The 13291-nt window shown below is 30.0% G+C and overlaps 1 protein-coding gene across 2 annotated transcripts in view; it reads right to left on the minus strand.

Moving 5' to 3' along the window:
• Positions 1–7845: 7845 nt before the first annotated feature.
• Positions 7846–13291, minus strand: part of LOC127736749 (uncharacterized) — a 52113-nt gene continuing 46667 nt past the window's right edge. For both annotated transcript variants that reach the window (XM_052247327.1, XM_052247328.1), the window contains exons 6-8: positions 13032–13154; positions 11692–11770; positions 7846–8084 (exon numbers count right to left, since the gene is read on the minus strand). In XM_052247327.1, coding sequence (XP_052103287.1) covers positions 7940–8084; positions 11692–11770; positions 13032–13154 — 347 coding nt within the window. In that variant the 3' untranslated portion in view covers positions 7846–7939. The remainder of the gene's footprint in view (positions 8085–11691; positions 11771–13031; positions 13155–13291) is intronic.

The following is a 13291-nucleotide window of genomic DNA, read 5'->3' on the forward strand; positions in this document are numbered from 1 at the left end:
AATTATCGTTTGTTTTTGATGAATTCTATCAAATTAATAGTATCTAATTAGTTATAAGCGTACATACAATTAACATTTACAATACAAATAATTAATTCTGAAGACACTGGAAGACTTTTTACATAAAAAATGGCAGATTTTTATGCACTATTTTTGATAACTTTAATTGGTTTCTACTTAACAGTTTTTGAGGTCAATCAAATGTGTAAGGTCAGTTGCAATTCTTTGAGATAGCAAAATATGATTTCCTGTAAAGTAGCTTTCATATATTATTGTAGTGAAACTTTTGTTAAAAAAAGCTAACAGGGAAAAATCATTTCAGATATCTTATTCTAAATAAATAAAGATATACAAATGTATCAGTTTATAAAAATTAACATCATAATAGCTAACTGAAATTTCAACATCGCTATCGACCTACTTCCAGCAAAAACATATTATTTATAAATCTGGAGACAAACAATTTACATGATAAAGCACCAAACAGAAATATTATGAGGTTATTTATCTTTGGTAAAGTTTAAAAGAAAACATATTAAAGCGGGAGTACTGTAAAGTGCCAGTATTCTCCTCAGGACCTATCTCCCTAAGACCTTTCAGCATGAGGGTAACGTGATCCTATCTGAAATGATTCCTTTGATATTGTGTTAATAGTGTTATGGATGTGATGCTATAATTTCTAGAAATAAGATGGTGTTTCAAAATTCCCTGTTTTCCTGGAAATGAAATTTTAGGGAGGGGCAGGGGGGACTGATTTTCAGGAGGATATATTAACCTGACTATTGTGAATAGAAAATATCACAAAAATGTCAAACTTTCCTTTAAAATTTATGCATAAAAATAGTTAGACGATGACCAAAACATAAAAATAAAACGTGTATGTATTTTGCCTTTCTCTGAGTATCCAAATTTGGCTGTACCCCATGTCTACTTTATTTTTATATTTCAATTTCTAATATTGACAACAGATGCTTATCTGCTTATATCATGGATTTTACTTCAAGTCGTTTGATATAACACCTTCAAATCGTGTGATATAACACCATGTCCAACCGACAGGGCAGAATTGCAAACAAGAAAAGCTTTAATATTTACCCCCAAAGACAATTGAAAATGGAAAATCCACTGTTGCGTATGTTAAAGCTTGTATCATGAATTGTTCTCATGTCAGGGCTCACGCTAGCAGGCGACTGGGGCAACAAAGTCGCTTTCCCGTCCGTCACTTCACTTTGTCCGACCGACAAAAGCGAAATCTAGTCGCCCTGTTGTTCAGGATACTCGCTTTCAGTCGCTTTCGTCATCAGCAATATTCAACATTTACCAAGTCGATAAAAACAGCAATTTTTCATTTGAAAGTAAAGAAATTCAAAGACATAAACGATTTATTTTCTTTAGAAAAGAGGTTAAAGCATTGATTTTAAAGTTGGTTGCATGTTATTTTCATGAAGACAATTTTTTTATCACTTCCGGTACTTGTTTCTGAGAGCGTATATCAAATCATTCTAACTTTCAGCAAAATAAGCTTGTTAATTCATTAGAACGTGATGAAATTTGCCTGAAGTAAATTGGTTATCCTTATATTCCATTAAAAATGTCATATTCCCTTCCAAATAGCGTGTCAAACATCGTTAATTTTTGTAAATTTTTCTTCGTCCGCCATTTAAATTTTTGGGCAAATTATTGTTCAACTACGGATCGGAGTGGGGATTTCATCCGAAACGGACCAGCTATGACTGAAATCCGGATTCTTTTCCTTTTTGATATAAAAAAAAAATCTTTTTTATTATTGCCAGATATTTAATTGTTTTTTTCTGACAAGAGGACTAATATGATTGTGCAACTAAATATGATAAAATTAAACAACTTTGAATTTGAACTGTTACTTTAATTGTATACCCAGGTACAAATTGAACAATATAACAAAAAATAAGATACATATAGCTCATTGTATTATAGTAAAAACCAAACATTGTAGCGCCGCGAGCGAGCGAATGAGCACTTCTCTTTCAAATCTCACCACTTCTCCCTCTCAGTTTCAAAAAAAGAAGTCACTTCTCCCTATGATTCTGAAGTAGTATGAGCCCTGCATGTAATAAAACACCATGTCCAACCAATACGGCAGGGTGGACGAACAAGACAAGCTTTATCCCCTCCCCCCCCAAAAAAAAAACAAACCTAGACAGATCAAAAAAGGCATAACCCACTTTTGTGTATGTTAAAGCTGCCATGCAGTTACTGATTACCCTTTTAAAAAACTGAGATGACATAAATATATGATTGAATATACAATTATATGACAATAAGGTGACATGATTCAGAGGGAAAATAAATAATTCTGAGTTCATAGAGCTTTAAATGATGGCAAATATCAGGTGCAAAGTTATAAGGTAATGAAATAAATGATGTACTGGCTCCTGTATTATTGATATCAGATTGTCTAATTATGATGACCTACATACAACATCATTTGATTCTATGCTTGTTTTATGCTACTAAAACAATAATAAACAAAATTTAAAATCCAAAATTAAGTAAATCTTTTAATGATTAAAGAATCCTTCAACAAATAAAACAAACTTTGGAAGAAAACCCTCTTACTTTGTCTGTCAACACCAAAAATAATTAAACTGTTGCCAAAGTAAAAAAGTAATTGTTACAAAATTTAGATGTTGTCATGAATCAAGCTTTCATAAAAAATAAATATCTTGCACCAAAAGTGCGATCCGAAATTCTAATTTTATAATTTATGATATAATAACTCTTTGTACAATGTTGTTTATCAACAGAATGTATTATGGACTTAACTTCAACTATATGACAGCAAAATTGGATCTATAATTTTTCTGAAATTTTTGTTTTCAGTAAATTTGCAGAAATCAATATCCCCAAAATGGACGTTCTTCTTTGTAAATTAGAATTGATACATTTCTTTAAGAAGAAAATCAGAACAATAAAATGGTAAGAATATAATTGAGCCAAACCGTTGACTACCCCCATTGCACCAGATATATCAATATCTATCAATATAAGTACTTCACAATCAATAAAACTTAAAGAGGGTCTGGACAGGGTTAACAGAATACAGAATAATGGACCCAAAAAATAAAGGATAGAGAAAATGGGCCAAAATATACAAAAAATAGAAAAACAAAATGAGACCTACAATAAAAAGAACAGAGAACAATGAGAAAAAAAATTAAAGAAGCAGTAAATTGCTTAAAAAATTGAAGAAAACAGAAAATGACTAAAAGAATTATAGAATACAAATTGAAAAAAATTTTCCCACCTAGAGCCTCATTGACTACAGAAATAATAAATAAATACATTGTAACTGGCCTTATGTCATTTTATAGTCAATGTTAAATGTTAACGGCAACAGTAGAGAAATCCATTTATAAAATGTCAAAATTAAAAAAAAGTATAAATGTGAATAACAGAGGTTGTAGCATAATGTATTAACACAACAACACAAGGTAATCAAAACAATTAAAGTACTTATAAGAATTAAGAAATTATATAAACAAATCGATTCTACACAAAAGAAATCCTCCAATTTAGGCATTCATATACCTGTAGTGCTGCCAAAAGACTATAAATAAATAAAAAGCTTTGTTCTACGCATACATAATAGATTTGGAACTTTTTCAATCCAGTGAATAGAAAGTGATGAACAAAAGAAGACAAGTTATCTCCCCTTATTGTGCACAGTGCATTCTATAGTTGTTTTCCATAAATGTGAAAATAATTAAACAATTAATTATCATAAATCTGTTATTCAACAACCCTGCATTATATTTGCATTGCACAAATGGTTATCAACCATAATTCTCACTCATTAATTTTCTTGAAAGAAATAAGAGAGTAAAAAAAAACAAAGTTTAAATAACAGTACTTAAACCTAACATTATAACTATTGCTTATGAAAATTGCAAACTTTTTGATGTACAGCTTTCAACTGAACATTCTTCTTACTATCGTAAAACTGACACATGATAGATAAATTTCAAATGTCTTTAAAATGTTTTGACAGATGTCTTAAATTAAAGCACTTTATAAACACAGATCACAATGTAAAAAACACACATGCATCACATACAATATAGAAAGTGTCCACATGACATAATTTGAGTTGGAATTATTTCCCTTGGCCTCCAAGTTGGAGGTGAAACTGGACAATTTTCTTATTTGACTAAACAAATGAAACCATTAGGTACAATCTGATAAGAGATCCTTTCTTGATTGTAGTGATGAATTAAGACTTAAACTTCTTCATAAAAATCTTTTTCTAAAGTCTAGTGGTCAGTATAAAAAGTTAAATTTAGTTGATTTATCAAGGAATTTGTGCAAAGAAAAATGACTACTGTGAATTCAGAAATTATTGCAATGTTTTTATTAATGTGATAAATGCGACTGGGTGAGTCTCGCAATAATAAGAACTTGCATTCTGATATCTGATACATATATCTGTAAGCAGATTTTCCAGAAATCACAATAATTAAACTCGATTTTTTTCCATTCTTCAACCATCGCAATAATAAATGGACGCAATAATTTCTGAATTTACAGTAACTCAAATTTTCTTTCAAAAACTATCTATTCCATGAAATGAAATGGCTAAATTAATAATAAGAGTTTTTATTTTTTTCTTTGAATTATGATGACTTTTTTCTGAAAAATAAAGGATGAAATCTGTGTCTATCATGTTGATACAAAATTAATACTAAATAAATACAAGGTACAACAAAATCTAAACTTCAATTTGCAACATAAGACTGTTTCACTACCATATCACAATATATGTTGCAATAGTAACTAGGATGATACTAAATGTTGTCATAGTAACTAAATTTGATGATTTCATTAAACAATCTGTAATTTATACTGTTGTGGTAAACAGGCAGTGAAATGTGTTGTCATGGTAACTAGAAATAAATCTCACTAGACCACATCTGGCCTTTAGTTGTCATGGTAAGTGGACATCAATCCCTTCAGACCATATCTGACCCCATGTTGTCATGGTAAGTTGTAATAGTGTCAGGATGATATGGGGGTCGTTGTACATATTTATGACCTGGTACACTTATTAAAGATGTTGGCTGAAAAATACATCATGTAAAAATATTTTACTATATTTATAGAGCAGTTGATCAATCTTTTTATTGTTGCAATTTATCATATCTAAGTATCTGTATATTTCCTTTCTTTCTTCATTCGTTTATTTTGTCTTTTTTCTGTTTGTAATTACTGTACCCATGGTTACCATTAAATCATACTCTAGATAAATAGTATCAACCCTTCCATAACAACATGTCTCAGGCTTCCATAAGTTTGCATAAAGCAGGAGGATTATTCAAGGCACTTTTTTAAAATTTTGATTGGAGGTTGATGTTTTTGCAGATTTGACTAATTGATTATAAATTTTATACACATAATAGTGTAAATATAAAGTGGCTCTTATTAGGGTAAATATAAAGTGGCTCTTATTAGGGTAAATATAAAGTGGCTCTTAACAAACTTATTTTTATATTTATAATAGAATGAACATAATTAGACACTTAAAAATGTCTGACATGCTTGAACATTTGTTTTATTTTGAAGGTCTATGAACTTAAAAAATGAGACCAAGGGCAAAGTAGGGTTCTCACAAAGGATTCTCATATTTTTTTACCATGGCCAGTCAAACAGCAGGAGGAAAATGAAAAGCAATGACGTAATTCATTAAGTCTTCTGACAAAACAAGGAAGTAAAATGAACAAATGATAGAACTTTTTTGGCATCTATTGTTGATGGTAGTTGGTGTGGTCTGTTGTAGTCCAATATTTCTATTAGTTCCTGTTATCTTTTTATAAGTACCTGTTATCTTTTTTATCTTTTTATAAGTACCTGTTATCTTTTTTATATTTCTATTAGTTCCTGTTATCTTTTTTATACTTCTCTTAGTTCCTGTTATCTTTTTTATATTTCTATTAGTTCCTGTTATCTTTTTTATACTTCTCTTAGTTCCTGTTATCTTTTTTATATTTCTATTAGTTCCTGTTATCTTTTTTATATTTCTATTAGTTCCTGTTATCTTGTTATAAGTACCTGTTATCTTTTTTATGTTTCTATTAGTTCCTGTTATCTTTTTTATGTTTCTATTAGTTCCTGTTATCTTTTTTTATACTTCTATTAGTTCCTGTTATCTTGTTATAAGTACCTGTTATCTTTTTTATGTTTCTATTAGTTCCTGTTATCTTTTTTATGTTTCTATTAGTTCCTGTTATCTTTTTTTATACTTCTATTAGTTCCTGTTATCTTGTTATAAGTACCTGTTATCTTTTTTATGTTTCTATTAGTTCCTGTTATCTTTTTTATACTTCTATTAGTTCCTGTTATCTTGTTATAAGTACCTGTTATCTTTTTTATGTTTCTCTTAGTTCCTGTTATCTTTTTTATATTTCTATTAGTTCCTGTTATCTTTTTTATACTTCTCTTAGTTCCTGTTATCTTTTTTATATTTCTATTAGTTCCTGTTATCTTGTTATAAGTACCTGTTATCTTTTTTATGTTTCTATTAGTTCCTGTTATCTTTTTTATGTTTTTATTAGTTCCTGTTATCTTTTTTTATACTTCTATTAGTTCCTGTTATCTTGTTATAAGTACCTGTTATCTTTTTTATGTTTCTATTAGTTCCTGTTATCTTTTTTATATTTCTATTAGTTCCTGTTATCTTTTTTATATTTCTATAAGTACCTGTTATCTTTTTTTATATTTCTATTAGTTCCTGTTATCTTTTTTATGTTTCTATTAGTTCCTGTTATCTTTTTTTATACTTCTATTAGTTCCTGTTATCTTGTTATAAGTACCTGATATCTTTTTTATGTTTCTATTAGTACCTGTTATCTTTTTTATGTTTCTATTAGTTTCTGTTATCTTTTTTATATTTCTATTAGTTCCTGTTATCTTGTTATAAGTACCTGTTATCTTTTTTATGTTTCTATTAGTTCCTGTTATCTTTTTTATATTTCTATTAGTTCCTGTTATCTTTTGTATATTTCTATTAGTTCCTGTTATCTTTTTTATTTTTCTATTAGTTCCTGTTATTCTTTTATATTTCTATTAGTTCCTGTTATCTTTTTTATACTTCTATTAGTTCCTGTTTTCTTTTTTATATTTCTATTAGTTCCTGTTATCTTTTTTATATTTCTATTAGTTCCTGTTATTCTTTTATATTTCTATTAGTTCCTGTTATTTTTTTTGTTTCTATTAGTTCCTGTTATCTTTTTTATACTTCTATTAGTTCCTGTTATCTTTTTTATACTTCTATTAGGTCTTGTTATCTTTTTCATGTTTCTATTAGTTCCTGTTGTCTTTTTTATGTTTCTATTAGTTCCTGTTATTTTTTTATATTTCTATTAGTTCCTGTTATCTTTTTTATACTTCTATTAGTTCCTGTTATTCTTTTATATTTCTATTAGTTCCTGTTATTTTTTTTGTTTCTATTAGTTCCTGTTATCTTTTTTATACTTCTATTAGGTCTTGTTATCTTTTTTATGTTTCTATTAGGTCCTGTTATTTTTTTTATATTTCTATTAGTTCCTGTTATCTTTCTTATATTTCTATTAGTTCTTGTTATCTTTTTTATATTTCTATTAGGTCCTGTTATCTTTTTTATACTTCTATTAGTTCCTGTTATCTTTTGTATATTTCTATTAGTTCCTGTTGTCTTTTTTATGTTTCTATTAGTTCCTGTTATTTTTTTTTGTTTCTATTAGTTCCTGTTATCTTTCTTATATTTCTATTAGTTCCTGTTATCTTTCTTATAATTCTATTAGTTCTTGTTATCTTTTTTATATTTCTATTAGTTCCTGTTATCTTTATTTATGCATTTTAGCATTGTGAAATATCTTTTCTGCTCTCATTTTGATAAGATGTTGAATATTTTTTGTTTCTAGCATATTTAAAATATACAAATAATTACCAAGGGTTCAATTTCTGGTTCTTGGTCGTAAGGTTTACTATTGTTGATATGCTCCTCCTCATTAAAACCTTCCTCATCACTATTCAGCAGATTCATCATAGAGGGCGCCAGTTTCTCTTTCTGTCTGATTTTCTGGGTCAAGGTTAAATAATATTATCTTACTTACGAAAATAAGTTTAAATGGTTTTTACCTTTACAAGTATTTCAATGCAAATGAACTTAACTGAATATTTGTAATTTTTTCTATTTTTCCTTCAAACTAATTACTTTATTTTGATCGCCAGGTTTCTTCATCATATTTATTTATTGGATATATATAGAATACTGTAAATTCATAAATTTTTGCAATGCTTTTATTAATGCGAAGGGATAGGTCTTGGTATTAAAAATCAAAGTGCTTGTAAGCACTGACGGGTAAAGATTGCTTTAATCTATCAGTGGGAAGTCAAATTAAACATTGCATTGTATAAAGCATTGGTTAAAGGAAGATAACTCCAATTTTAAAGATTACTTTAATAATGACATCATTGATATTTTTAGAACAGATATTAGATTCCTACACCTTGCACAAGTTATGTAATTTTCTTGACAAGTATAACATCATTTTGTAACTTGAATACCTGAGCGTATATTTCATTGATAAATTTCTGGAAATGTTCAAGGATAGGATGTTGGAAATTTATAATCAATGCACTTTATTTTGTGTATCTCAAAAGAAGTGATTAACCTTGGAAGATTTAGATATCAAGTCAAATCTTTACCCAATACAAACCGTCATTTAGAATTTTGATAGGATTATTTGTATGCAGCATTTCCTGTAATTGCGATAATTTATCTCAATAATTTATTTCAATAATTTAACTCACTAATTGCAATAATTTATCTCACTAATTGCAATAATTTATCTCAATAATTTATCTCACTAATTGCAATAATTTATCTCACTAATTGCAATAATTGCAATAATTTATCTCACATTTTTTGTTTATTATTCAACAATCCCAATAATAAAAGCAGGCAAAAAATGATCTGACAGGACATGCTGATAGAATGTCTGCATATATTATGGTCATGTGTTTTCTTACAAGTTGTTATCATGTGAGCTAGTACCAGTCTTCACGCTTAGCCACAGGCCCAGCAGCCCAGGCATGTAAAATTGCCTTCAGGCCTGTAAAAATCAGCTTTACAAGTTAATAGAATCTAACTAAAAATTTCCAAAATTTGAGCTCCGGGCCTGTCGATTTAAAGGTTTGTCGTGAAGACTGCTAGTACATTAAAAATGTGGATCATCCTGCTGGTCTAATTAGCAGCAACATTAATAAATATATAATATATGCATTTCTCTTAATCGGTATGGATTTTAATTGTTTTCGACCAGTTTATAAAATTTTTATATACACTTTTAAATATTTTTCTTGTGTACTTTCCCACCATTCTGCACTTTGCATCAAATCATTATAGAAAAAGATTTTACCACTTTACACCATTGTCTACACAATATTTATCCACTCACTATAGCTAAATTATCAAATTAAAATACTCAGGAAATATCAAAATTTAAAGTTTGAAAATTTAACTATCTCAAGTGAATAAATATTATAATTAACAGGGTGGCATAGAAGAAATTATATTTACAATATTATACAATACATATTCTCATCCTAAATATGAATATTGTTGAAAGATTATATGATCAAAAATGATAATAAAATGCTCCGCAGGGCGCAGCTTGATACGACCGCAGATGTCGAACCCTGAACAGTTGGGGCAAGTATGGACACAACATTCAAGCTTGATACAGCTTTGCATTTGGATTGTGATTGAATATTTGACACAGCATAGGTTTCTGACACAGAATGAATGTGGTCTAAGAACTTAAAAATTTTAAATTGGACATTCACCTATTATGGTCCAATATCCAAAATCTAAATACATGGTTAGATTCAGCATATCAAAGAACCCCAAGAATTCAATTTTTGATGAAATCAAACAAAGTTTAATTTTGGACCCTTTTGACCTCAATGTGGACAAAGTTGATAACGGGGCCCAAAAATCAAAAATCTAAATACATGGTTAGATTCAGCATATCAAAGAACCCCATATATTCAATTTTTGTTGAAATCAAAGTTTAATTTTGGACCTCGATTTGGACCAACTTGAAAACTGGGCCCATAATCAAAAATCTAAATACATGTTTAGATTCAGCATATCAAAGAACCCTAAGAATTCAATTTTTGTTAAAATCAAACTAAGTTTAATTTTGGACCCTTTGGACCTTAATGTAGACCAATTTGAAAACGGAACCAAAAATTAAGAATCTAAATACACGGTTAGATTTGGCATATCAAAGAACCCCATTAATTCAATTTTTGATGAAATCAAACAAAGTTTAATTTTGGACCCTATGGACCTCAATGTGGACCAATTAAAAAACGGGGCCCAAAATCCAAAAACTAAATACACGGTTAGATTCAGCATATTAAAGAACCCCAAGAATTCAAGAATAAAACCCCATTGAAATTGGTCAAGAAATAAGCAATTTATACGAAATATCTTCTTTTGCACAATACTGTGTAATTAAATATTTCTTGCTATTGCGCAATACTGTACAATTGACAATTTCTTGCTATTGCGCAATATTGTGCTATTGGATATTTCTTGCTATTGCGCAATACTGTGCAATTGAAGATTTCTTGCTATTGCGCAATACTGTGCAATTGAAGATTTCTTGCTATTGTGCAATACTGTGCAATTGAAAATTTCTTGCTATTGCACAATACTTATTATATAATAATTTACACATCCTGTTTGGTGTGTATCTCCTACCATATCATTATTATTTGCTTTTAAATATAAATCAGAAATAACCAACTTAAAATGGAAAATTTTAAAAGAAAAAAAAAAAAAATCCCCCCCCCTCGAAATTTTTTGAACCCCCTTATGATTCATCACCCCCAAACTCAATCCCAGCCTTCCCTTTGTGGTATGGTACCTTGCAGTACAATTTCAGAGAGATCCATACACTTGAACACAAGTTATTGTCTGGAAACTAGAAAAATGCTTGTTTTTTTGCCCCTTTTTGGCCCCAAATTCCTAAACGTTTAGGGCAATTACCCCCAAACTCAAACCCAGCTTTCCCTTTGTGATATGGAACCTTGTAGTACAATTTCAGAAAGATCCATACACTTACACATAAGTTATTGTCATGAAACTAGAAAAATGCTTGTTTTTTGCCCCTTTTTTGGCCCCTAATTCCTAAAATTTTGAGGCAATTACCCCCAAAATCAATCCCAGCATTCCTTTTGTGATAAGGAACCTTGTGGTACAATGTCAGAGAGATCCATACACTAACACACAAGTTATGTCTGGAAGTTACAAAAATGCTTATTTTTGGCCCCTTTTTGGCCCCTAATTCCTTTACTGTTGGTACCATAACCCCCAAAATCAATCCCAACCTTCCTTTTGTGGTATTGAACCTTTTGGTAAAATTTCATAGAGATCCATTCACTTAAACTAAAGTTAGAGTGCGAAAACCAATGTGTCTTCGGACGACGCCAGACGACGCCGGACGACGACGACGACGACGACAACGACGACGACGCCAACGTCATACCAATATACGACCACAAAAAATTTTTTGCGGTCGTATAAAAATTGTCCATTCATAAATATAAATGCCTGTCAAATGTTGTGTATATAACATAAATATATCATAGATTTACTAAGGATACATTTGTTTAAGTGTTCTTTTGTTTGTCTTTTTTCTTGAGAAAAATTTTCTTGCCAACGCCATAAACTGTTTTCTTGATGCTACAACACAAATTATATTTTATTACATTCAGTAAATTTATTGCTTTTAGTTTAAAAACCATTATCATAAAAAGCAAACCACAAATAAAGTGAAAGGCCGTACGGTTTTATAGTTTGTTCTTATGTTGTACTGCTACACCACTGTCCAAGGTTAGGGGAGGGTTGGGATCCCGCTAACATGTTTAACCCGGCCACATTCTGTATGTATGTGCCTGTCCCAAGTCAGGAGCCTGTAATTCAGTGGTTGTCGTTTGTTTTTGTGTTACATATTTGTTTTTCGTTCACTTTTTGTACATAAATTAGGCCATTAGTTTTCTCGTTTGAATTGTTTTACATTGTCATTTCGGGGACTTTTATAGCTGACTGTGCGGTATGGGCTTTGCTCATTGTTGAAGGCCGTACGGTGACCTATAGTTGTTAATTTCTGTGTCATTTGGTCTCTTGTGGAGAGTTGTCTCATTGGCAATCATACCACATCTTCTTTTTTATATTATATAAACGGTATGTATATGTTTTTATCCCTCATGTCTGCTTACTCTACTAAAAGGTAAATTATATAACCTAAAATTGTTCACATCCTCGTCCTGATGTGAAAAGTGGACCATTTATCAATCATAATACATCTCCTTATTTTCATATAAAAAATGAATATGAACCATGTATTTCAATTTTGAGATGGTATATATAACTTGCAATTGTAAGAAACATAGCATTTAATTTTTTTGTGTTGAAGAAATCTATGCTTGCTCTATGTAATTTTTTTTTCAAGACTATTCCATTAAAATGAACAATGGTGTGTAAGAAAGTTTTTATTAAATTCCTCCACAACAAACATAAGTCGGGGCCTTTTATAGCCGACTATATGGTATGGGTTTTTCTCATTGTTGAAGGCCATACAATTGCCTATAATTGTTTATATCCACTTTATTTGAACTTTGGTGAATAGTTGTCTCATTGGCAATCATACCTCATCTCCTTATTTTTATATTTCTTACAAGTATTATGCAACATCAATAAGACAAACAACCATAAATGACTCAGGACCCAGGTCCAAAAATAAAAACTTCCCAACTTTCCCTCCCATATCCATTTTAATGGAATAGACCTCAACAGAAAACAGCAAACTTTCATAGGGAAAAATTAAAAGGAAACAATTTAAAGACATTTATGACTAGAAGAATTTACATGTGTTTACTCCTATTTGTCTTAAATACAAAAATGCTATGAAAAAATATTTTTGGAGGCACATAGGGTGTCATACCTCCTCCCATGTCTTTCAGTTTATGTCTTAATTCTGCATCATCGTCTCCTTGTGGTATTGGCTGACTAAAAGGGAAGGCATCTAGCTGCTGTTGTCTATCATCTCCATAACCTTCTATAGAAACTGAAAAAATAAAGGAGTTACCATGATAACTACAGTTCTCAAGCTTCTTTTGTTAGTCCTCTCCATTCTCTCCTACATGAGGGTCGTAATGGGGGTACCTTCACTACAAAAGTCCAAAAGTCTGAAAAGACCAGTTT

Source organism: Mytilus californianus, unplaced genomic scaffold (genome assembly GCF_021869535.1).
Source record: "Mytilus californianus isolate M0D057914Y unplaced genomic scaffold, xbMytCali1.0.p SCAF_36, whole genome shotgun sequence".
NCBI lineage: Eukaryota > Metazoa > Mollusca > Bivalvia > Mytilida > Mytilidae > Mytilus > Mytilus californianus.